Consider the following 26,653-nt stretch of genomic DNA (forward strand, 5'->3'; position numbering starts at 1 on the left):
ACAGATTGTGCTCCCGTACAGGACATGCACATGCAACCTTAGCAAGTTGTGCATTTGTGGCAGCAGCACATATATAAATCAAAATGGTTTTGCAGTATCACAAGGAGCTATTGGTTCATACAGTTCTAATAGCTGGGTACCTTAAGTCTATTATTGGTTGAAATAGTTAAATCACGTTACTTTATGAACTTTAGCATATATGGGGGCTTTTGAAAATGTAACCTCTAATAGTTCAATTGCTTCATTCCACAGAACTAAATGTGAATGGGTTGTCTTCAACGTTAATCATGAAATTAATGGGCACGACTTAGAGCAGACTCATTGAAATCAACAGACCTGAGTAGAATTTAGCTGGCTATAACCCAATCTGTTTCAATATATGCTCTTAACAGGTTATGGTTCCCATGCACTATAATAAGCCTGTCACATGAGTACTTCACAGAACATTCACTGTCACATTAAGTTTGTGAATCCATTTTGATAGAACCATTAATTTGTTGTTCTTGAGTCAGTAAACAGCTATTTCCAAGATTCCCTTGGATGGTGAAAAGGACATGGTGCATGTGATTCAATAGCTGTGAATACCATGAAGCAGACATCAATCCTTCCTAGTCTAGTGCACATGCTCAGGTAAGTGCACAGGCAGTGCCTCAGGCCATTATAGGGATTAGCAGTCACTACACCTAGGACACAGGTATGATGCCTTACACAGTGACTATCATTTCACCTAGTAAACTATTATCTACACTTGCTGGTAACAATTTGCCAGCATCCAAGGGCTTCTGCAGCCCCCACAGGAAATGCTGGGATGGCTTACATGAAGAATTATATCGGTTGAAGCATTCCTGATTGGGGTGGGGTGGTTTTTTTTTTACTATAGCTGCAGATGTTGCAATGGATGTAGTAAAAACGCAATGCCCGGCAATTGAACAAAAAAGGATGGTTTGAATATTTTATTCAATTTCAGTGTGCATGTTACAATTTAAACAACATACCTAGTTTTAACAAGTGGGTCTAATTTAGTACATTTTATTAGTAAAAACAAGCCAGATTTCAGCTAGATTTTTCACCTAGTAGTTTAATATGGCAAGTCAGAATGTCATTACTTTACAAACATTTAGGTAGTGTTTCCAATATTAAACTAGAAAGCCAATACAATTTAAAGCAGGAAACAAGATTCATTTGGTCATTTATCCCAGCAAATTATACAGCAACAGTGATACCATAGAATATTCTGCCTTTCATTAGTTTCCATATTTTAGTTAAAGAACCTTGGAGTCTGTATGGATGGAATAGCAACGGCAACAGCTTGGACTTACTTGGGGGCCCATCAACAGCACAGCTTCCTTATCGATAGCCAGGACCTGGCTGAGTGTAACCCTGGCCAAAAGGAGGGCGATTGCGTGCATATGGATTAGGGCCACTTGGAGGGGGTGTCATAGTAGTTCCAGGCGGTGGAGTGAAGCCTGGTCTTGGCTGATAAGCACCTGGCTGGCTGGGAGCCATTCCAGGTTGCGAAGCTGGGGTCACATTATAGCTGGCCGACTGTGAAGCTTGTGTTGTGTAGTTCTGTGCAGGAAAGGTGCCTGCCTGATACTGCTGGGGAGCCTGAGCTGGCAGCTGCTGAGGTTGAGGCTGGCCAGGAAACCCAGGAGCTGGAGCCTGTGAGGGCTGCTGGCTGTATGCTTGGAACTGCTGTGCTTGTTGAGGAGCAGTCTGCTGGCTGTAGCCTGCTGGAAGAGCCAAACAGCAATGCAGATAAGTGAAAGTAACACAACGGTTCACTTTGTAATGCATTCTTAAAAAATACAGACATTCCAGACAAAAGCTAAAAAACATACATGAAAAACAACAGGGGTGGGGGGTAAAACATGAATTGCATTTTTAATGTAAAAAAACCCAGCCTGGAAACATACTAGCCAACTCCAGTGCACAAAAGTGCGGGTGGAGTAACATTCTCCGATAAGTGCTGCTCTAAAGCAGGAGTGGACAACCTGTAGCCCTCTAGATGTTGTAAGTCTCTATTTCCCACAAGTCCCAACCATCATAGCCAAAACATGTTGGAAATAATTACCTAAATGGTTGTTGGGTTAAAACTCCCATTTTAATCCAACAACCATTTCAGCAATTATTTCCAATATGTTTTAAAATCTTTCTTTAAAATGCAGTTATATTCAGTGATGTCTTATTTTACTAAAGTGCAATTTCATAAATAATCAAGCTATGTATTATTCTTAGTTTGAAACAAGTCAGCTCACACAACTAATTGAACATATTTAGTTCTGCACACACACAAAAAACTAATCTCAAAAGTAGATGCTGGCAACAGTTTTTGTGCTTCACTATCAGTCTGAGTGAAAAGAATTTCAGATTGCAAATGTAAAAAAAAAAGCTGATACAAAGACTGATACTCCATTTATTTCTGGCATGAAACACACCTGAAACTACTTGCAATGAAACATCTCCATTGACTGGAATCCTGTTAGCATTAAACACCAGATATATAACAATTATTAAAAAGGCAAGACCCTGAACAGAAAAACAGAAAACAGAAAAAGCAAGGAGAATACAGTGGAGTAAATTTTGAACTCACCTGGAACTTGGGCTCAAATTTACTGTTTAAAACAAGAGCACTACCAAGCTTAGGTGTGCTTCGGATAGCTCAGTCTAGTCCTACCAAAACTGACACGTGGCGATGATCATGAGAAACAAATCCTACTACCTGGTATCAATATACAAGCAACTGCCTCGTATTGGAAAAAGCACATACGACAGCCAAATAAAAAGGGAAGGGCTTCACTGCAACAACACCAAACTCAGAAACTTCTACCTCAGGAAATAGTTAACTTTGCCTGTAATCACTTGACTTAGTAGCATCTCTGTGGTATTCACAGGGAATTGGGCCTCAAAAATTGCCCTGGTGCGAATAAAAGCAGCTTATAGTAATGACTTCAATGGGTCAATGTTCGAGGCAAATGTAAACACCAGATCTGAGTTTTCTTCAGAAGAAAAAAATGCATTGTTTTCTCAACCTCTCCCAATTTATTGAGCATTTTAAGGGAGTATTTGACTAATTTCACTTCAACTGAAGAGTTCCAGATGCTTTCTGGAGGCCAATCAGGGGAGAATGGGGAAGCAAGAAAAACCTCATGCAGGCCTTTTCTTTTGATGCTCCACATGTTAATGCAAAAAAAAACCCACCGCCCACCAGCTCCAAAACAGTGTGTTCTAACTGGATCATCTTCAGTAAACTTTGGGGGGCACAACCTCTTAGCAAGAACAAGTAGGATTGAATGCTATTCCTCCAATAACCTCTGAGATGCCCTTCATACTTAGAAACAACTATTTAGGAGCTACCTTTCGGTAAGGTTATCCCACATTATCTGGGGCCTGTATCAAAACGGTAATCGTTATGTGAACGATGCAACCACTTGGAAAAAACTAATCTGCCCTGTCCCCATGGTTGCATTATTCAGATGTTGTCCAAGATCCTCTACTTTCTCTCTCACACACACAAAGGTTTCATGCTTCTGCAACTGAATTGTACCCAAGAAGATAGTTGCTGAGTAAAGTCTTAAGGTCCCTTGCGCAGTGGTATTTTGCAAAAAAAATACTGAAAATTAGTTTGATTTCAGAACAGAATTAGAGAGCATGCATTTCAGGGTACAGTTAAGTGAACACATTTTGTACTATATACAAAAAATTTGAGGTACTTTCCACCTGCTTACCTTGATACTGCATACCATACTGTGGCTGAGGCTGAGGCTGCTGAGCAGGGTATCCAGCTTGTTGTGGATATTGTGGATATATCTGGCCTACCAATTTAAATTAAAAGCTTTAAGAAATATGACCAGCTCAGTCTTACCTGCCTCAAATATTTTCTTAAGGTTAACTATATATTTTTAAAAACTGAGAAGCTACTGAATCTAACATGTTTTCCTGAAGAAATTGAGATTTCCCAAGAAAACTGTTTATCTGGTGTAACAAAAAGTGAGGTCCCCTCCAACTCCCTTTCTTTTCTTTTATATTTAAAAAAACTCATATTATCCAAACATGATTTGAAAAAGGTTATTGGCTAGTAACAGTCAGGTCTTTGGGAAGGCTTAAGCGTTGAAGGCTTTCTTGTATTTGTGCATGTACTTTATTTATTTATAGAAATATTTATATACCACTATCATAAAAATATATCAGTGGTTTTCAAGAATATAAAAACATACCAGTAAAAATCATAAAAAAGTTAAAAGCAAAATAATTAAAAATGTATCTGAGATATTTGAAGTCTTTCCTTCACTCAAGAATCTCAGGGCATTGAACACCATTAAAATCATAATTAAGAATAAAAATTAAACACCAAGTTAATCAACCGTTCAAGAAGTTGGTTCCCACAACTCTCTAGAGCAGATTTGGGGAAGGTATAGGGGTGCACAAATGGGGCAAGAGGGGAGGGAGGGGAAGTTGTGCTGCACAGCCAGAAATCCTTGCACCAACAGAACTATTCATTTGATAGCGCCCAAAAATTGTTATTTTAATCTACAATATAGAATGCATGCTTTTCGAGGCAAACATTCATTTTATAGTTGCACAGAACCTAGCATGAGGAATGTAAACACTGCTCTCTGCAAAGTCAGTTTCTACACTGTCCAAGGGAAGGTTTTAAGTTTTCTGGAGTATTAATAACTGGACAGAGCAGATGTTTCCAATACAAAAATTAGCTGTTTGACAGTACTGCTAAACAATATTGAACTGTCACTTCAACCCTTTTAAACCATTGCAATAATCCTGCAAAATACTTTTCATATACTGTATGTTTTCATTTTATAGGACTGCCTTGCTAGCAAACACTGTAGCACCATCTACTGTTTTAAATGTTGCATAATCAGAACTGGGCCTTAATTTGTTTTAGCATAACGCTCACCAAACAAACAGGTATAAAACTACTAATGGAATCATCTGCAATGTTATTATTTATTTTTAGTAGTTATTTATGCAGTGCTATCGGTATACATAGCACTTTGCCAGGGTAGCATAAAAACAAGTCCTTGCCTCAAAGGAGCTTACAGTCTAAATTTTGACAGAAGACAAAGGGAGGGAAGATAGAAGCATAGTGGGTGATGAATGTGAGATGTGCAGCTAAATGTAATTAGGCTTGGTTAGAGTTGGAAATGAAGGTCTGGCAAAACAGCTGCATTTGAGAGATTGTTGGGGGTGTAGAGAGATGGAGCACATGGAGGGAGGGCCAGCAACTGACAATGGATACAATAGTTTAAAAGAGCAAGACATCTCTACGCAGATGAGAATGGTAGAGCTGAAGAAGAAAAGAGCACAGGCAGCGTCGTATTAGGAGAGATGGGTAGGGCAAGTAAACACCCCATGCAGGATAATGGAGCACAGGTATTGCTCACCTTCCATCTGACCAGTTTGTGGCTGAGTTCCTCCATATGGTGGCTGCTGTGGTTGAACTCCAGGTGGATGAGCTGCAGAAGATGAAGAAGCAATGCTATCGGGTGTTCCGGAACGTTCTTCTACAGGGGCACTGGGGGGTCCTGGGGAAAACACAGGCACAGAATTCTAGTGATCTGTCTGACTTTCATTAATAAAATTTGGTGTACCATTTCATGTTTCCACATTTAAAAGGCGTAATATACAATCTACTATACTCCAAAAGGGACACGGGTGGCACTGTGGTCTTAACCACAGAGACTAGGGCTTGCAGATTAGAAGGCTGGCAATTCGAAGCCCCGCAACAGTGTGAGCGCCTGTTGTTTCGGTCCCAGCTTCTGCCCACCTGGCAGTTCGAAAGCACGTCAAAGTGCAAGTAGATAAACAGGTACCACTCTGGCGGGAAGGTAAACAGCATTTCCATGTGCTGCTCTGGTTCGCCAGAAGCAGCTTAGTCATGCTGGCCACATGACCTGGAAGCTGTCTGCGGACAAACACCGGCTCCCTCAGCCTATAGAGCGAGATGAGCACCACAACCCTAGAGTCGTCCGTGACTGGACCTAATGGTCAGGGGTACCTTTACCTTTATACTCCAAAATCTGGCAATTTCTTTCAGCAGCACAAACATAACTGAACAAGTTCCCAATGTGTTTTAAAACCTCTTTACCAAGAGAAACTCTTAATCCTTAATAAAACATCTTCCAACAGGTCTGTACAATTTCTCTGTGTGTCTGGGCTAATATTATTGTTGTCATTTTCCACAAAGTTACGGCTGGTTTATACTGATGTACCTGCTTTAAAGGCTTTGCAGTTTGAATGCTAGCTATACTCAGCTTAATGATATCTGAATGAATGAAGCTTTTTTTTTAATTCAAAATGTTCAGAAATGCCAATTTCAAGGGCACAATAAGCAAACATCCCTGTTACTACAAACATATTTTTGCCAAAAAAAAAAAAAAGACAATCTATATGGAAGCAACTACAAGACCATGATGTGAAGCCTGGGATGATTTAAAAATATTAGTTCAATAACTATTTAATAAGTATTTCAATTTCAACACTCACACACTGTTTCTGGTAATTTGCTCAGATTGACGACAAATTATCAAATCTAATGCCCTGAAACTTCTACAGCACCTTCCTTTCCCCACATTCTTTCATTAGATGTCAGGGCATCCTCCCTGCTAATAAAACCATTAGTCTATTCAGCAAGGAAACCCCCAAGTACAGGAGGTGACCATTTTGTGTGCATGATCGCCGACATGTGCACTGCTTTCAACCCCAGAAGGGGAGTTGAAACGGGTTGGCGGCAGCACAGGCTTATGCACGACCACTGACATGCGTAATGACCCAGAATGCAACCCACACATGAAAGGTGAGTTGCCTGTACATAAAGGATATCTAGATTCCAGGTTAGTCATTTTTATACTATAGGCTGAGTAGAGATGTTAACTTTGAAGGAAGCCATGACTGTTTAAGGTAGCATCATAGTGCTTTTAAATGTATGATGTGAATGTGGCCATAGTAGCACTAAAGGGTAATTATTGCCGTTGCTCTTCAGAAATCATTTATATATCGACACGAACCCTCCAAATATATCCATATTTTATAGAGCCAGAGCACCAAATTTACACAGCCCGAGGGTAACCTAAGCATGTAGCAAATTCAAACCATGCAACAGCTATGGCATGAATTCATCATCTGACGGCTTGGGGGCAGATCAATTTTCACTACTCAAAGTACAGTCTACATGGACAGCTGTAACATGCTAAATTTGCCTTGCACAAGGCTAATTTTGTATCAAGAAAACCAACTCAACACCCCATTTTCTCTTGAGAATACTTTTTTGTTTTTTACAGTGAATATACACAGGGATTAGTCTGAGCAATGGGGCAAGCAACTTACTCAGCACTATGAAACATTATAGCAATGTAGCAACTAAGTTCTCCCTATTTATAATTAATGTGATGATTACATGCACTTGTAAATTACCAGATCACAACTTTGGAGTATGTTTAATCCCTTAAAGGGACACCCTATGAGCCACCTACCACAGTCTCAGGAGTTTCCATTTTGTATTATAGTTTTCACACAGAGAGAAAAGCTATCCAGTCATTACTGTTAAGATACTATTGTTAATGTATCACCAAAAAAAACTCTTACATGTATTTTATGTTTTCTGACTCTTTCAGACATACTGCATTCCTTTTCAAATTGTTATGCATGATCGCAAGGGCAATGCTTTTACTTTTACAACATAAAATACTAATCTCAATTCTTTAAACTAAGAATGAGCACAATTTAACCATGGGTTGTATGTCTTTAGGTTGGCCATCCATGTGGCATTCATGTTGTAAGCACATAAAAATCCAGAAACAGCACTTTTCGTGTACATATGGCATGATGGTTCTAGGGCTTTGGTGTTGTCCACATCTAATGATCCTAGTGTAAAATGAAAATCAATACCTCCAGGAAGTGCAAGCTAAATTTGGAGCATACTAATCATCCAACCACTTTTGCAGATGACAGAAAAATAGTCTAAAACAAGAATTATGCTACTGAAAGAAGCAAAGGTAGTATACTATGCAAGAATGCCACGCTGTGCATACATTGTTTCCTTCAAATTAAGATCACAGACAAGCCCTTGGAATGGATTAATGATGCCACAGAAATCAATGTGTCTAATTTGCTGTCACATGTCTGGGGGAAAATGCTTTGGGGAGGAATTTGTTAAGTCCATTTTTCACAGTGGTCCTAACCGATTCAACTTGATCAACTTGCTTGCAGATCGGAACACCACTATAGTAGGATTACTTGTCACCAAAAAAAATATGGATATTTATGGGGGGAGTGCATTGAAAGGCCCTGAGAAGTGTGCATTTTACAGGAAGAATACATACAAAGGGCATAAAAAATTATAGACTTTTGTGCATTTGGGGCAAGTTCATGAGACTGTAAGACTGAGTATCAGCTGACACCAAACAGATGTTAGCTGACCTACCATATCTAATTACATCTTGGGAACTGTCAAGGCATTTCGGTATTGGAAAAGTATTGTTGTTTAATTGTTACCAATGTTTTTAACTATAATAAAATAAGAATTATGTAACTCCCTCACGTTCATTCTACAAGATCCTCATGATGCATGGATGATTTTGAAAGGTTCAAACTTCAACAAGGGTTTCAATAAAATATGTATTCTTACCAGACACCTGATCATCTCCCAGCCCAAATGCTGACATGACATTTTTGTTGATTTCATCTTGATTTTTTAATGGATCAAAAGCAGACATACTTGCTGCTATAACTTGAGTAGAAGGCTTGACAGTGGAGTCAGTAGTAGCAGGCTTATCTTCCCTACTCTCTGCAACATCTGCAAGACAAAAAATAACTTTTTAGAGGCCTTGTTGATTGGAGTATCCAAGTTTGTTTCAAGGACTATGACAGATTGCTTAGCAGCCTCAAAGCCCACATCAGAAATGTTACTATCTTTTACTAAAATTACTCTGCATGCAGAAAGGCTACTTTAACAAAAAAAAAAGTTGCTTCTTTGAATTTTAACATTTACTGTCAAATGTTTTTCACAAGAAATATCAATTATACACCCCACCCCCCAAGATGGTACAAATACATTCCAGTACACATCACCATCTCATGCTTTCGTTTGCGTTCAACAACTCTGACCGAACAGAGCATGTAAAGTTCATTTGACTTTAATTGCTCATGCCTTGTTTATTTAGTTCCTGGTGATGAGCCATTAAGGGAAACAGAGGCTGGCAGTTAAAAAAAAATACAAAGGTGAGAGTTGAGGGTTTGCAGTGATGTGGGCCAGAAGCAAAGCAGAAAGCTGGAGAGAGAGTTCATGGGGTTTCCCCATGGTGCACAAGAAATGTTTCTCTCTCAAAAAAAGTAACTGGAAGTTCATATATGAAGAAGGTTCAATATACACATGCAGGGGCTTGATTGCCGCATGTCTGAATATTTCAAATAACACCTGACTAGGCAGCTGACAAACTTTTACAAAGTTATCCAGATGTTGCCTTGTTATAACACCAACCCACTGCCACACACACACACAAAACCAATGCTAAGATGCTGGAAATCTACACTGCTGGGCAATTATCATTCTGGCACAGCGTATAGACAAATATAGTTGTCGCAAACACACATTCAAAACTCTCAGGATTTTCTGATTCAGTCATCTCCCTCTTCCCACAGAGGATGTGCCAGACATGCCTAAGAACCACTCCTGACTTCTCCCCAGAGATAGGGTCAGCATGAAAGCAGTAAACTGAAGTTATTTAAAATGGGGATTCCTTAGGGCACTTGGTCATGTTGCATATTAAGGTGATGACTTTTCATAAGTTTTATTTATTCAACAAATTATACCCCATTTTCTTTACACCTTAGCACAACAAATTTGGTGTATGTTGAGCAAGATACTAGCACAGGATTTTTACCCCAAGCCACAACAGAGATCGTAGAAAAGATATCCAATATTTAGATACTTATTTTTAAGAGAGATAGCCGTCAAGATTACAGAGTCTTATTAAGTAGAACTCTGGTTGGGAAAAGGATGGGGTGGTGGGTTCTACGTGGGAAATTAGATTGTAGGTGCATTAGATTGTGTGTATATGCACACACAATTGCGGAAGCTCAAGCAATTATTTGGCAGTGCCAATCGTCAACCTACCATTTTCAGGGAGGCTTGTGGAAAGTCCTGGTTCAGCTGGGGGCTCTAGGCAATCCAGCAAACGATTCACTTTGTTACGAAGTTCTATCAGCTCTCGACGGAGGTATTTCACTTGATTAGATTCTAGAGGCCTTGGCTGCCCATTCACTGTAAAATAAATATTATACTAATGAGTCTTTATGGCACAAGAATTTTCAGTTGCCTTCGTGTAAGAATTAAGGTAAAAGCATTGCATAGCCTGAATGCAGCCTTAACTGTGAAAATGGAATGCACTTTGTAGAAACCTGCCTTAAGATCTTACAGTAAAGAGTGCCTATGAAATCAAATTTACTATATTTTGGGAAATGGTTTGTTCGTCTGCCCATCCATTTGTTCGTTTGCTATATATTTGGACACCTGTCAAGATATCATCCCCAAACTTGGCATGGGAATTCCTGAGGTGGGGGCAGTGCTCTTTGTCAACATTTGAATCCTAGATGCCATATTGAATAAAGATGACGGACTAAAACTTCGGGTAACTTTGCCTCCTTTTTGGCTTAGGCTTAGCAGTCTCTCAATACATATCAGCAGTCTCTCAATACATATCATCATTGAACTCAGCATAAAGGTTTCCTGTGGTAAGGGTCTTTCCTGGACTCCAATAACCAATTTGAATCAAGATGGCAGACTAATACATGACTTTGGCATAACTTTACCCATTTTTGTGTGATGCATCCAAACTGACAAATTACCCTATCCATTTAGAAAACAAAATGTTTTTTTGGTTTCTAAAAGTTCCTGGGGAGTTCTGGGTACTCCAAGCTAGCAAATAAATAAATGCCCTTTTCCAGGACAACGTGGCTTATGCCACATGTAAATGCCTGAATTGCTGGGGGGGCATGAAGGGAAGTTTATTACCGAGATGCATAATAGCTAAGGGAAAAGAACTAGTTTGCTAAGAATCCCCCCAAGTACAATAATTTCATGTGACTCAAAAATCATTAGTACTTACCAAACAGTGTCAATTTCAGTATCCTACTGCACTGAATTGCAAAAGAAAGATCTGAGCTATCAAAGATTGTTATAAGATCTCCATCTGTTAATTAAAGAGAATTAGGAATCAGATCTAATGCACATTAATAAAAATAATCACTTTACAAATTGTCACTTGCATCATACAGTAGTGCACTCAGGACATTAAATTTTTGTTTGCAATATGTCCATGATGACAGCTTATTTTATGCACTCCAAATAATACTGTGACCATTGTTAAAGAGCTTCAATTAGAGGTAAACACATCCTCCTTTCCACAAATAAAGAATTTGTATATGAAATGAGAAAATGACTCTGGATAATAAAGTTAGCAGGTGTGTCCCCCACTACATACCTATAGAACAATTTCTGGCAGAATATTATTTAGCCTCTCCTATTCCAATTTCCTCTAAAATATTCACCGGCATTACATCAACTTTACATAGCAGTTACTTATATAAATAATAAATGGAAGTAATGCAAAGACTATGTCCACAGAATCTGCTCTCTAAAGCATGTCCAGTGACCACCTCACAGTACTTGGCGCTACATTATGAAAGCTGCTGGCTGATGCCCCAATGCCCTGTGGTAAATAAGCACATCTGCTAATTTTGTAGTTCCTAGGGAGCCCCAAAATCATAATGCAGAAGTACCTGTGGAAAACATACCACCTCAATCTTAATGGGAGTCATTTCCCCCAGTAAATTCCAAAGCAACAAAACACAGTTTTTCCCTAAATGTAGATTATTCCATATGAGACTGAGCCAGGAGCCAAAAGTCTTGTTCAGTCCCCAAATGACGAGTAATTTCAAGAAAAGCTAAGAAGCAGAGAAACACTTTGGGCGTGTTCAGACAGAAGCTACTTTGCAAAATGCATGCCAACATGCTCTTCCACTTTACACTGGTGCTGCTCTCTGGATTATACTGCAGATATAGGCGAGACTTGCCCAATCCCTTACTTCAGGTAATTATAGGAACTGTGTGCATACAGGCCTTATACGGTATTTATTATATAGCAAATGTCCTTAGGGATACAAGTCAGGTGTCTGGAGAGTCACAGCTCCACTTGCATCTTAGTTCGGGCTGCAAGCCTCCAATATAGAACCGTATGAGACCCCTGGGACTGCTGACAGGATTCAGCAATGTCAATTTCCAACTTTCTCCTGTTGGTGTCAGTATCCAGTTGTAGAACAAAGCCCTAACCCTTTCCTGTGCTAATGAAGGCTCAGAACCACTGGTTCCCAGAGTCTCACAGTTGCCTCCCTCTTGACTCTCTACAAATATTAATTCTTGGGCTCATTCAAGACAAGCATCTGTCCCAGACTAGTTCTAAATCTTCAGGGAGTGCCTTTCCTTTTAGGTTTTTGCTGGAAAACCCAAGGTAGTTATTAAAGTCCCAGAAAAGGCTGAAATTTCCTAGGTTGATGGAACTCCCCATTACGTTAGGCAATATTGAGAGTAGAAACACTTAAGTTCATTGATTTCAATTTGTATTCTATGTATAACTTAGTTGGAGATCACTCACAGATACAGCATCACAGAATGCATCACTTTTAAGCTCAGCATTACCACCTACACGGAGGTAAGAAACTCAGTTATACAGTGAAATGCACAATATACTGTATTTTTCGCACCATAGGACACACTTTTCCCCTCCTAAAAAGCAAGGGAAAATGTGTGTGCGTCCTATGGAGCGAATGCAGGGGGGAGGCAGGCGGGAAAAGCCCCCAAGAGCTGCACACAAGCTCCGTGCGCTCTTGCGGGCTTTTCCACAGGAGGGAGAAGGGACTGACTGGCCGCATCAGTCCCTTCTCCCACCTCCCAGAAAAGCCAGGAGAAGCCGCAATCTCTTTAAAGGAGTTGCGCGGCTTCTGCCGTTTTGCGGGAGGTGGGCGAATTCCCCCACTTCCCAGAAAAGCCAAGAGAAGCCGCAATCTCTTTAAAGGGGTTGCGTGGTTCTGCAGGCTTTTGGGAGAGGTGAGGGAATCCCCCCACCTCCCAGTAAAGCCAGGAAAGCCCTGTGCAGCGTCTCCCAGCAAGGAGAGGCTGCACGGGGCTAAAGGGGAAGCCAAAACAGCAAGCGGGATCCATCCCGCTCGCTGCCTTGGCTTGCTCCATAGCTGTGCGCAACCCCTCCGGCAAGGAGAGGCTGCACGGGGCTATGGATTCTCTCCCGGCAAGGAGAGGCTGCACGGGGCTAAAGGGGAAGCCAAAACAGCGAGCGGGATCCATCCTGCTCGCTGCCTTGGCTTGTGCCATAGCCGCGTGCAACCCCTCCGGCAGGGAGAGGTTGTGCGCAGCCTGTACGCTGCTCTTTGGGGCTGGGGAAAAAATTTTTTCCAAGAAGGAGAGGCTGCACGTGGCTATGGATTCTCTCCCGGCAAGGAGAGGCTGCACGGGGCTAAAGGGGAAGCCAAAACAGCGAGCGGGATCCATCCATAGCCGCGCGCAACCCGTCCGGCAGGGAGAGGTTGTGCGCAGCCTGTACGCTGCTCTTTGGGCTGGGGAAATTTTTTTTTTTCCTGATTTCCCCCCTAAAAACTGGGTGCGCCCTATGGTGCGAAAAATACGGTAAATAAGCAATATCTATGACATGCTGCCGTAACTTTTGTTTCCTACCACACTTCCTGCAGGATACTAGCACTGTGCTGACATACCAAGAACAGCTCTACAATGGTCAGAAAAAGAAGAGAAATGTGCCATAACAAAAACAACTGGAACACCAAAAAGATTTTTGTACTATTAGTTAACACTCAAAGTTCAAAGAAATCCTACCTTCGTCTTTGTATTTTATTGTAACTTCATCATTGCTCAGAAGCTTTCCCCTGAAAACTCTCTGCATCATCAGCACTAACTCGTCATAGGTGATGTCCTCATTGTGAATGGGAATTCTTCTAATATCATCACCCATTTGAGCTTTAATTATAAGCTTTCCACTCAAATCCAGTTGTCCATTCATGGTTAACTCTGGCCTTCTTACACAGCTATTCAAAATGAAAGACATTTACATTAGTATATCCTGGGAAACAATTACACGATTCATTCCAGCCAAAGCACAATTTTATGTTACTAGATTAGGGAGGAAAATAATATACAGTGGTGCCTCGCAAGACGAAATTAATTCGTTCCGCAAGTCTTTTTGTCTTGCGAGTTTTTTGTCTTGCGAAGCACGGTTTCCCATAGGAATGCATTGAAAATGGGGAGGGGCGAAAGTCTTTGCTTCCCCCCCGCCTGCCTTCCCAGGACAGCGGAGACTTCTCCGCTGTCCCGGGGCGATCTTAAAATGCTGGCAGGCGGCAGCGAAGGCTTCCGGGGGAAGGCAGGTGGGGGGGGGGAAGCAAAGCCTGTCCCGGGGCGATTTTAAAATGCTCCCGGACGGCTTTTGAAGGCAGGCGGGGGGGGGAGCAAAGACTTTTGTCCCCCGCCCGCCTTCAGAAGAGGTCCAGAGGGCTCTCCAAGCTGCGGATAGCAGCCTACTGCCCCATGCGAGGGGCGCTCTTAAGCAGAGCGCCCCTCGCGCGGGGCAGACATTCGCAGCTTGGGGAGCCCTGCAGGACCTCCCCGCAGGGCTCTCCAAGCTGCGGATAGCAGCCTGCTGCCCCGCACGAGGGGCGCTCTTAAGCAGAGCGCCCCTCGCGCGGGGCAGACATTCGCAGCTTGGGGAGCCCTTAAGCAGAGCGCCCCTCGCGCGGGGCAGACATTTGCAGCTTGGGGAGCCCTGCAGGACTTCCCCAGAGCGCCCCTCGCGCGGGGCAGCAGGCTGCTATCCGCAGCCTAGGCGGGAACTCTTCTGAAGGCTGGCAGGGGAGAAGGGCTTTTCTTCCCACCGCCAGCCTTCAGAACAGCCTTCTGAATGTTGGCGGTGTTGAGGAAAACCTTCCTCCCACCGCAAGTCTTCAAGACAGGTCCGGGAACAGAGGAGAAGCGCTGCGCACCTTCCCCTCTGTTCCCGGACCTGTCCTGAAGGCTTGCGGTGGGAGGAGGGCTTTCCTCCCCACCGCCAACATTCAGAATGCTGTTCTGAAGGCTGGCGGTGGGGAGGAAAAACCCTCCTCCCACCGCAAGCCCCGGGAACAGAGGAGAAGGCGTGCTGCGCTTCCCCGCTGTCCCCGGAGATTTCCCTATGGGCTTTCGTCTTGCGAAGCAAGCCCATAGGGAAATTCGTCTTGCGAAGCCGCTAAAAATCGGAAAACCCTTTCGTCTTGCGGGTTTTTCGTTTAGCAAGGCATTCGTCTTGCGGGGCACCACTGTATTCCTGAATGGTGTGATGCTAGAAAGAAATGCACATAAAATAATGTATACTACCTAAAACAGATTTAAAAACTGTTAACAATTCCAAAAATGCTCTAGGCATTCAGAGAGGAGAATGAAATGAGGGGTAATGGTGATGCCAACTTGCTGTGAAAAGACATGATCTATATGCAGCCTAAGATAAGCAGAGGATCCAAACCCAACAAATTTGATCACTCCTTGATACTTTACACCAGGTGTGGCTAACTCCCAGCCTGAAGACCTGAGTCAGCCTCCATTTTTTTCTGACCCCTGAACCCCCCAATTGTGGTAGTGGCAGAAAAAGGGCAAATAATCAAAGGAGGCATGGCACTGGTGCCATCAAGCTGAAGGGGGTGCAAACTGCTCAAATGGGAGAGCACTGTTTGTTCTGTACAGTCTGTGTGGTGTGAGTACAAGAGTGTAGGGCAGCCCCATGACTTTTGGTCACATACTCCACTAGCATGCACCCACCAGAGGGTTGGCCAAGGCTGAATATGATCCTTCAGCAGACCCCCTGCTTACATTCTAGTAGGATCTTCACAAAGATTATGCGGAGGTAATGTTTTAGGGTTTTTTTTACTGTAGGGTCATTCCACGTCATTTCAACGAGGTTATGTCAACCTGTCTCAGATGTTGATGAAATTTGGGGTATCTGGTGTACACCCTTCCCTTATCGTTGAAAGAAACCCCCTTAATTTTTTCCCCTCTATCTCAAACAGTTTTACTTTTATAGGAGTTCGAAGTTTTGTTAAATTTACGTTGTCTGTCCCTCTTGAGACTCTCCGCACAAGTTACCCTTGTGTACATTTTATTTTTTTCTCCATAACCAATGATCAGATCTCTTTGAAATTTTACACAGAGCTCAATAAAACAACGAAAATTTCAGAAAAAAACACCAGCACTCAAAAGATTTTATAAACAAAAAATATATATAAATGTACTTGTAGCCTAGGTTTTTTTGTGGAAAAACTAGGTTTAGAAAACCTGAATTTTCAGCGTGTAGGCATGATGGAACCCAAAGTTTTTGATGTTGGAAATTATTGCAAAGACATGCTCTATCTCGACAAAGAATAAAATTTATGGGTTTTTTATTCCTTGTAACGAAAATTTTACATTTTTTGGACATCTTGGGGTGGGGGATGGCTTCTGGGCAGCCATTTTGTACAACTTTCCTACAATCCATAGCTGAAATAGAAAAAAAAATATGAAACAAAGTTGAAGATCTTAAAAATTAGCATAATATTGGTGTGGTTTTTTTAAGAGCATACTTGTTTTAATTTTGGGATATTTGAATTTGAAGTTAAAACTGGCTATCAGGAAATCAATAAAGGGAAGTGTGTGCACCAAGTCTCATCAAAATCTGAGATGGTGAGTAACAAAACCCTTGTTTTTTGCATTGATTTGATGTGGAATGGCCCTATAATTAAAATAGTTGAAGCATTATTTTAATTTAACAGATAAAACTAAATGGCTATTCTGAACTATCACCGATAACTTTTCAAAATGACATTTTCAGCGTGAAAAAGTGAACACGGTACTAAGAATTTCCAGACAAAGCACTATCACTGTGAACTTTACAGTACAATTCACTTTCTTTATCAATAACTTTATTTCATCAAATATTAAGTGTACCTGTCTTGTAAAATGTATTGAGTAGCTGGGCAGATTATCCCTTTTACTTTCAGCTGGAGGTCAGATGTCCCGCCATGCAGCAGTGGTTAGTAAAATATAACAATAGGCAGCAGTGTGTGGAATCTGCATTAAAACACAAAGGCAACTTAGTTAAGTCTCAGTCACCATCAAAGTCTTTCATTAATTAGCATAGACATTCATTCTTATATTATTATTATTATTATTATTATTATTATACAGAAGGCAAGTAACACAGTAATCCAAACCCTCCTTATGCCTTTGCCCAGCTGTCTGGGCTAGGCAGCCTCTCACTGTGCACTACAGAAAGCATCATTTATTTGTGCGGCACTCCCCCTTCCACCCTACTGATCATGTGGGCAAGAGTTCCACTGGCAGGATACTGCCAGCAGTGTCCAACAGAAACTTCAAAACAAGCAAGCACAGTAGATACAATAATCCAAATATGCCCTTGAAAGAAAAGAATTCTTAGAATGTGATTCATTCTAAGGGACCCCTGACCATTAGGTCCAGTCATGACCGACTCTGGGGTTGCGGCGCTCATCTCGCTTTATTGGCCGAGGGAGCCGGCGTACAGCTTCTGGGTCATGTGGCCAGAATGACTAAGCCGCTTCTGGTGAACCAGAGCAGCACATGGAAACGCTGTTTACCTTCCCACCAGAGCAGTATCTATTTATCTACTTGCACTTTGACGTGCTTTCGAACTGCTAGGTTGGCAGGAGCAGGGACCGAGCAACAGGAGCTCACCCCATCGTGGGGATTCAAACCGCCAACCTTCTGATCGGCAAGTACAAACCCTAGAACCGTGAGGTGAAGGATGCTTAAGAATCTATGAATAATAATAGATATTCCCAATATGTACACTTAAAACTGTTGAAACATTTGTATGACGTGCTTTCAGAGCCAGAGTATTACATTCTGCTGCACTAATTCTACAGAGTCTAGGCCAGATAAAAGTGAAATCTAAAGTGGCATGTGTCATCAGCTTATTTGTAAGGTTTATCGGGGATCTGCTACAATTATCAAAGACAAACAAAGCTGCTTTGAATATGTGGTTCTCTTTTTCATATCATTATGCATGTTCTCCTTTGGTTCAAAGCCAAAGCTTCTATTTTCCATAAAATAGTTGTAAATTTCTAGACTATACCATGAAAGAGACAATCATTTGTTCCTATACAGCTAAATTGGAGAATTAAGATTATAAGATTAAATGTTAAAATTGCCACTTATTTTTTTTAATAAACCCCCCCACTACATTTCTTAAGTAACACAAATTTGTTAAAAGTAAATGCACCGTAACAACTTTAAGAACAGAATCTTTAAACAAGTGTGGGATTCAAAGCAGTTTATGCTTTATAGAAATCAGACTTAATTTGACCTTCAAATCTATTTAGCAATAATTTCAGTTGTGAAGTATGATACACCTACATATCACTAGTAGCTCACTAGTTAAACTGTTGCTGGCAATATCTTTTATTACTACAGCCACCAGATTTTCCTTACAGCAAACCCTTATGAAGATGCTTTTGCTATGCTGTTATGAGTTACTTTATTAACTTAAACATTGTATTCTTTATTGTAGTAAAATTTCTAAGCTGTTCACAAGCCTCTGTTGAATGTAGACTCTCCAATATTCCTGTTCCTGTTGAGTGTATGTTTTACTTTCAGTTTGTGATACATGTTAAAAAGATATTATTAAATGATATTGTTGTGATTTATATTTCTGTTTGCAACCCACCTAGAGACTGATTTCATAACATCATAAAATTGTAGTTGGAAGGGATCCAAGGGGTCATCTACTCCAACTCCCTTCAATGCAGGAATCACAGCTAAATAATCCCTGGCAGATGAATTCCTAAATACCCTTTGGTATTTAGATCCCTAAATACAAATACCATTTCAGATGCATCTGATAAAAGTGGGCTCCAATTCATGAAAGTTTAAATTAAGTAAACCTGTTAGCTGTTAAAGGTACAATAAAAACTGGCACTTTTGTTGCAGTAGATTAAATTAGCGTAGAGGATATTTGAGAAAAGTAATTCCTTTAAGGATCATTAACTTTGTAATCACAAGAGACTACCAACTATCTTAGTAACTGAGCTTCTAGTGCTGGCTATGTATCAGTTTATGAAATTTCAATGGCAGAAATTTTATTTAGAAGCAGGCAACTCAGTTGTGTCTCTATATCTATTTACGGTTTCAATCCTATATCATCTTATCTAGAAGCATGTCCTATTGAACTCAACAAGGCTTACTTCTAATAGACATGTACCAACTGCACTGCACAAATATTAAATGAATTTTTCCAAGTATATGTACTTATGAATGCAACTGTTTTGCAAGAACAGGGTTTCCTTCCACCACTGTCATATCAGCTATGACAGATCTCTTCAACCTCAATGACTTGCCCTGATCACACCCCAACTTCTCTGAAGGAGTAAACAAGACAAAAAAGCAATGACAGGAAGAGTTGCTGGCTCATGCCCCAGCTGACTCAGAATGTCAAGTAACTAAATACTGACAGCAGGTCTGAGCACTTTTAAAAGCTGCATCGCTGGGCTAATAACAATATCTTTGCATGAACGAAATGAACAGTACTCGAACTTTTGAGATTCTGAACCGTGAACATTTCCACGACTTCTAATTATACAAATTAGAGTAGAAGACATAAAAGAATTAAGAGTCCAGCAAGCCAGATATAACAACTGTCCCGTTGGCCTCTTGGGGTGACCTTGGATAAACAACTTTCCTCCTCACAAGACTCCAAGTACTACGAGGCTGAAGAAACAAACAAACTTCGAAGGTGTACAAAGAAGATGCATTTACATAAAGGGAGCTGTGTGTGTTCTGCAGAGCCTTCCTCAGTGACAAAGAATCAGAAACCCCAAATTGACCTCTTCCCATTTTGGGCTCTCCAGCCCTGGTGGGGCCGAGAGGGAAGGAGAAAGAGAAAGCGGAGGAGGCAGGGAAAGAACTTTTCCCTCAGAAATGGGAAGTGCATCTTTTCCAAGGGTGTTTTTTTTGGGGGGGGGGGGCAAAACCTCGTTACAACACAATTAAATCTACACTGCTTTGGCACTGCTGTTTGCTGCAGTAGGCTAACGCAGCGCCCACAAACTAGAAAATGAATTATGTGGGGAAGAACGGGAGAGCAAGAACCAGGACTCAAGGCCCATGAGCTGATTAAGGTTGATGTGGCAACAGCTGAGCCAGTGCGTGGCCTTCCCCTGTCTCGAGTGGACGGGGAAGGCCGCGGCCTAGGCCTCATCCAGCCGCCCTAAGGGCCCCCCCCCGGTCGGCTACCCGCTCCTTCCCCGGTGGGCAGCGGCTCGGCCTCTCCCATTCAAACCGGGGCAGCGGCTCCCCCACCCCCCTCGCTCCGTTTCTTCCACGAAATGGAGGCCGCGGCGCCAGCCCACCCGCCAGCCCCACGACCCTGTACCCCCCTCCCCACCCGCTCCCCGCCTCCTCACTCACTGCTGCCGCCGCTGCCGTACGTGGCAAAGAGACTCGGCCAAGGCGGTTGCTGCTGCCGCTGCTGCTGCCGCCGGGCCGCCACGCATGCGCACTCCTCCCATAACCTGACGGCGGGGACTGCTGTACCGAAGAGCTTCGTCAGAGGAAACCGGTACCGCGCAGGCGCGAAATGAAGGTGTGGGGCACGCACGCGTGCTTACGTACAGGACAGCGACGTAGAGCGACCCAGATTTTTCTTGACCTTAAAAAAAATAAAAAGGCAACGCGAGTCCAGTTAATGCGCATGCGCGGAAATGAATGGGCCTGATTCTAGTCTCCCTTGTTGGTTTCTGGTAGTCAGTTGCGTGCAGTTGGCATCTCTTCTGGGCAGAGGAACGTCTTGGCAAAAACGTCATTCACGGGTCCTCCTCCTTCCAGGCCAAGCCGTGTTCAGTGGATGAGGCTGCTCCGCAATGCCTGCCCCGATGTTCGTTGATCTCAATGGGGTGCGCTCTCAGGAAAGTAAAGGACTGGACCCAATAGGGCTTCTGAGCAGTATACAGCAGAGGATTGCAAATGTGCTTTACCGTGCTAAGTTGTGAACATAGAACCAATGGAAAGCAAAGAAAGGGTCACTCCCCCCTCTATCAAGCCCCGAATATCTATCTACTTCCTCATCTACCATCCTGAAAGCCAGTCTGCTGCAGTCTATGGCTTGTCTAATTACTCACAGATACCTCAGAGGACTGGCCTTCACATGCCCTATTCACCTAACCAGTTAAGCAAAGTGTTGTTATATTTATATGCCACCCATCTGGCTGGGTTTCCCCAGCCACTCTGGGCGGCTTGCAATACATAAAACATTGTAAAACATTAGACATTAAAGAATTCCCAATACAGGATTGCCTCCAGATGTCTTCTAAAAGTCATGTACTGTAGTTGTTTATTTCTTTGACATCTGATAGGAGGGCATTCCATAGAGCAGGTGCCACTACCAAGAAGGCCCTCTGCCTGGTTCCCTGTAACCTCACTTCTCACAGTGAGGCAACCACCAAAAGACCCTCAGAGCTGGACCTATACACACACACACATGGAATCAGAGCTGAAAGGGATCTTGAGAGATCAGGGCCTACATTCTCCATGTTATTCCTGATAGCCTGAGTGCCTTTCTTGATGTATATGTGCTCCTGGCCATCAAGAAGAAACAGTCTAAAGTTCGCATTGCATGGAATATCAAAGTTCATGAGGCTTTACACTGCGCAGATAATATTAATTATGCTTCTTGAACTTAGGTCTTTTGTTGAACAAGGCAGATACCTAGTTACTCACTAGTTATCCATTATTAGTAACAGAAAATTGATAATCCTTCAGTTGCTACAATGAAACACGAAAGAAACAGATTGTGAAAAGAAAGAGATTGCACCAATGTGTCAATATTTGCTCAGATTGACCACACACCCTTCAACCTACCAACTCAGCATGGTCACTGCTGTTCATAGTCACACCTGTATGCAAGTCCTGGAAATAAGACATTTGGTACTAATAAACTAGCAAGCTCTGCAAAAGCAGCAAATAAAGGTGCCAGGGAAGAAGCAGAGATTTTATGGGCTTCGTTTGCACTGATTGTCACTATAAAAGTAATTAAGTTGTGAATGTAAGTTTTGAATGCACTTCAATTAAAAAGATCAACATTACATATTTCTTCATAATCACAAATTCCCATTCTAACAAACATGACATGATTTCAAAAGTGTATGTATGATCATATTCCAGAAGGTTATCAGAGGATGCTTGTCTCTCTAATTTTGTGTTATATCATGCTGATTCCATGGCATCCATTCTGCGGTTGGTTCCCCCAGCACTCCCTCAAAATTTGAGATGTGTCCACTAGTCTAAAAATGTTGGTGACACTGAGCTAGAGCCTAGGCCATTCACACAACTGAATGACATTCAGAGAACCAGTATGATGTAGAGGCTTAGTGTCAGATAGGCAACTGGGAGACCACAGTTCAAATCCTCTTTCCACCATGAAATTCACAGTGAGCTTGGGACAGTTTCTCTCTCAGGAGTTCTCTACCAGGACAGACTTTGCTCGTGTGCTCAAGACATCGATTCCATAAATCATATTTTGTTGCATTGTGAAAAGTATGAGCAGGCCAGGGCTGAACTGATACTACCCTTGCTGGTGCCTTTCCTGGGAAAATCAGAGGCTCACTATGTCAGGTTCCTACTGGAAGACCGAACAAAAGCTAGAACGTTGGCAGTGGCAAAGTTTTTATCCGTGGTTGCAAGAACAAATGAGCCCTATATTCTAAACAAAATGCTTGATTAACCTGGAGGTAGGCTGTATGAACTGTGTATTGATTTGTAATGTTTTGTTGGGTCTCTGGACCGTAATAAAGTTTGTTGTTGTTGTTTCTCTCTCAGCCTAACTTACTTCACATGGTTCTTGCAAGGAAAAAAATATGAGATCGTAGATTGAGGACCAGTTGTTACATTTTAGTTAAGTAATATTACTTCCTATGTAAAATAAATCCATGTTTTTCATGAAATAAGTGCCTTTTAAAAATTTGTAATTATTATTCAACATCAGTCATTCCAAACATTTCCCACATTCATCCCATGTATCATATCATAGTTCTAAGAATACTTCCAGACATTTTTTTATGTATATAAAAACACATTGAGTTTGAGCAATGGCACCCCAATTTTTTTTAAAATGTACAAGGTCCTGAGCAATTTTATTCCTCGTTTTTTTCTCCCAATTATTTAGCAGAAAATTCAGCAAAAATGAAAAGCCTAGCTTTTAAACAGCTTGCTTATTTAATATTCACTAGATGGCAGTGCAGCCTCAGTAATGGGAATTTTTAAGTATAGCAGGTTAAAATGATTTCATCCAATATGTGCTAAAGCCTGTTTCAAACTTGGAACAGTCCATTAACAGAGAACATTTTTGTGTCTTTATCTTACCCCAGACTTGGACTGGATATCCCTTCAAACAGACAATAGCAGTCCTTTTTAAATTAGTACCCATGGCCACTCAGTACTTCCAATCAATACGATATTTTCATATTGGCCTTTTCAGAGAGGCCAAGTAGGGTAACATTGCAATTCAATATATTAGGAGGTTCAAGAATTGGTATTCCATTTTTTTCTAGTGTGCATCCAAGTTGCTGTAGGAACACCACCTGTAAATATTGTGGAAAATATTTAAAGCACCATATTCCATGCAGGGTTGACTTAACTGTAAGGTACTCACAACATTCCTATGAGCGTTAATCGTCTTATCTGTCTGAAAAATGTATATACTGAAAGGGTTGGTAGTGTTCTGTGAAGGATTTCTCATTCCATTCTCTTTTCCCAAACTAACCCGTCATTGTTTCAGGACATTCTTTATTTCAACTATTCTGCCATTTATGAGGTCATGCAAACTGTGCTCAAATCTGCTATGCAACTGTGTAATTCTACAGATATTTACAGCCTGTAACATTAAGGTTGGTTGTAGTGTACTTCTCATCCTATACATTAATTTTCCAGTGCTGAAAGGAATCGTAACATAATTATGACATAAGCATGCTGTGTTTTGGGGGGAGGTTTACCATATGATAAGAGTTTTTAAAGGTAATATTGCTAGATATAACATATAGCAGAGTGCAGAACCTGTGAATCTCTTCTGGGAAGATGGGTGTTAGGAATTCAGAAACATCTGGATGGCTGGATTTCCCTATCCCGGGCATTGATTTTACAACATTTCATCATTTTTGCATTATGGCTAAAAACTGGGCATTGCGTTTTAAAATTTCCAGCCACCTCTAAGCTTCAATTGTGTCAATCGATTTTATTGCATTAGCCGTGTGGCCATAGCATAATATACATAGAAATAACAACATAAAATGGGGGTGGGGAGGTAAAAGTAGATGTCGTCCTGGACGAGTACTTTGAAAGAAATAGGGATAACAAAAATAACAGGGGATTTAGAACATCGAGTGACAGCGAAAACAAAACAGGTTCGATTGTGCGGCATATCAACTACAGCTGTGGTATTAAAAAAGAAGTTGGTGGCGCTTTCCTCTTCATCACACTAAGCAGGAAGTTAGCTGTCATCTCGGTAATCCAGCTATCAGAATCCTGCAGAAGAAGGGGCACTATCCAAGGCTGGATTGGGAGATGAAGCTTGTTCACGACAGGAGTTAGAAACCAAGATCTTTCATCTGCCCAGTTGGTACAGAAGAGCATTACATGTTCCATAGTCTCCAGAGCCATGTCATTGCAGGTGCATGTTCTATTTGCTATGGGAACTCTGGAATAACAACCCGACAGAACTGCTGTAGGAAAACAGTTGAGACGGGCACAGGTAAAGGCTCTTCGCTTAGCCTCCAAAGGAATTGTGAAGCAGTATAGAGGGATCCCTTCAGGGGGTGGAATAGCTAGGGCTAAACCTGAACACGGCCCTCTTGCATGAGAGGCTGTGTTAGAAAAGTCAAGTTGCTGTAGCTTCTTTTTGATTAGGGGTAGGGCCGCCGGGTTAAAACACTCTAAGTTAAAAACAGTTTTGCAGTTCAAATTCAGAAGAGAGCGGAATTTGAGATTAATTGTGGTTTTCCAAGGAGAATTATGAATATCTCTTAGGATCAAGTTGGAGAAACCACCTCTAATTCGAGCATCCGATGCTAATAGGTGGGAGCTATAGGAAATGGCTCGACTCCATGCTCGTTTTTCAATTGAGGGCTGGGCGAACTCAAGTCTTAGGGCTGCACCTGAGACACACCTCGGGACGCCGGAAAGAGATCTCAGAAACATGTGAAGTGGGCGATCCAAGTTACCTGATATTGTTGTAGTCCATACTTCACAGCCATATAATAATTTAGGGACAACTTTGGCATTAAATATTTGAATTGCTGCTGGAAGGTGTTTGCCGCCCTTCTGGTGATAGAATCGAACAACGGCATTAGAGGTCGTGGTTGCAGCAAGAGAGGCAGATTGTAGATGGGTGGTCCAGGAGAGATTATAAGTAAATATTAAGCCTAGATATTTAAAGGCTTTTACCTTTTCTAAGTAGCCACCTGTGATCTTAAGCGGCTCCAGCTTAAGTTTGCGGGAACAAGTGAAGTGGAGGACTTTCGATTTTTTATAATTAATATTAAGAGCTTCCGCCTTACAGTAGGCGATAAATGCATTAACTGCATTTGCTAGGTCCGCAGCTGTTCTGGATAAGATGACGGCATCATCTGCATAGAAAAGGGAGGCAACGGGGTGGCCTGCTAAATGAGGAGGATACTTAGTTGCTAGCTTCAAAGGGGAAAGAGCATCATGAAGATAAAGATTAAACAGTAAAGGGGCCAAGAGACAACCTTGTCGGACGCCCCTGGCCGTTGGGAATGGAGTGGTAAGGGAGCCGTTGGGACCAATTCGGACGCGAGCTGTAGTGTTTGAATAAAGGGAAATAATTAAGGAGAGGATGTGCGGATCAATTTCCAGATGGGCAAGTTTGGACCATAGTCTCTGCCTAGGAATGGAATCAAAGGCGGCCTCGAGGTCTATGAAAGCGGCAAACAGGTGGCCTTGCCTTGGTGCAGTGTATTTACTGGCAAGGTGATAGAGAGTTAGACAATGGTCCATGGTTGATGCTGACTTTCGGAAGCCGATCTGTTCTGGCGGTAGAATGTTCCTCTCATGGACCCATGAAAGAAGTTATTCCAGTAAAACAGCGGCAAATATTTTCCCCAGAATAGATAATAAACTGATGGGGCGATAGTTCCTAGGGATGTTTGGCTGGCCGCCTTTGAAAATCGGAACTATTGTAGCTTCTCTCCAGGAGTTGGGGATGTCTAAGGCGGAGGAGATAGCGGTGAATACAGGAGTCAGCTGTTCACTCCACCAAAGAGGTTCAGTCAGGAAAAGGTCCAACGGGACCATGTCTGGGCCGGGGGCCTTGTTCCTTCGCATGGACATTATGATGTTGAAGATGCGGGTTGAGGTAAAGTTTACTGAGGAGGTGGGACTAAGAGAACAGGAACAGAGGTCCAGCGGGGATTGAAGGTGATCTGTAGGATGATTGGAGAAGCGAAACTGGCTGAGTAATAGGCGATCCATTCGTCAGCGGAAATCGAGGTAGCTGAATTGAATGGTGCC

The 26,653-nt window shown here is 42.0% G+C and overlaps 1 protein-coding gene across 6 annotated transcripts; it reads right to left on the bottom strand.

Annotated features, from left to right (window-relative positions):
* Positions 1–925: 925 nt before the first annotated feature.
* TFG (trafficking from ER to golgi regulator) lies at positions 926–20,677 on the bottom strand. Of its 6 annotated transcripts, none has more exons than XM_081908505.1 (9): positions 20,543–20,677; positions 17,048–17,170; positions 13,919–14,127; positions 11,124–11,207; positions 10,133–10,279; positions 8,645–8,812; positions 5,403–5,543; positions 3,729–3,815; positions 926–1,733 (listed from the first exon to the last, which is right to left on the bottom strand). In XM_081908505.1, the coding sequence occupies exons 3-9, from the start codon at positions 14,100–14,102 to the stop codon at positions 1,348–1,350; spliced, it is 1,197 nt and encodes a 398-aa protein (XP_081764631.1). In that variant the 5' UTR covers positions 14,103–14,127; positions 17,048–17,170; positions 20,543–20,677; the 3' UTR covers positions 926–1,347. The 6 variants fall into 6 exon arrangements, with proteins under 6 accessions (XP_081764631.1, XP_081764632.1, XP_081764630.1 ...); XM_081908506.1 differs by lacking the exon at positions 20,543–20,677 and adding an exon at positions 18,804–18,930; XM_081908504.1 differs by lacking the exon at positions 17,048–17,170 and having other exon boundaries at positions 8,735–8,812; positions 20,543–20,665.
* Positions 20,678–26,653: the final 5,976 nt, after the last annotated feature.

This window comes from Podarcis melisellensis (assembly GCF_964234715.1).
Source record: "Podarcis melisellensis genome assembly, chromosome: 4".
Taxonomy (NCBI): domain Eukaryota; kingdom Metazoa; phylum Chordata; class Lepidosauria; order Squamata; family Lacertidae; genus Podarcis; species Podarcis melisellensis.

What these genes read in the sequence shown, in the direction of transcription:
- TFG (XM_081908501.1), bottom strand. Translation starts at nt 20,643, where the DNA reads ATGGGAGGAGTGCGCATGCGTGGCGGCCCGGCGGCAGCAGCAGCGGCA. An exon ending in ACTGAAATTGACACTGTTTG is followed by an intron (nt 10,280 to 11,123) that starts GTAAGTACTAAT and finishes TTTATTTTACAG; the next exon opens with TGAATGGGCAGCCAAGGCCT. An exon ending in GTATGGTATGCAGTATCAAG is followed by an intron (nt 1,734 to 3,728) that starts GTAAGCAGGTGG and finishes TGGCTCTTCCAG; the next exon opens with CAGGCTACAGCCAGCAGACT.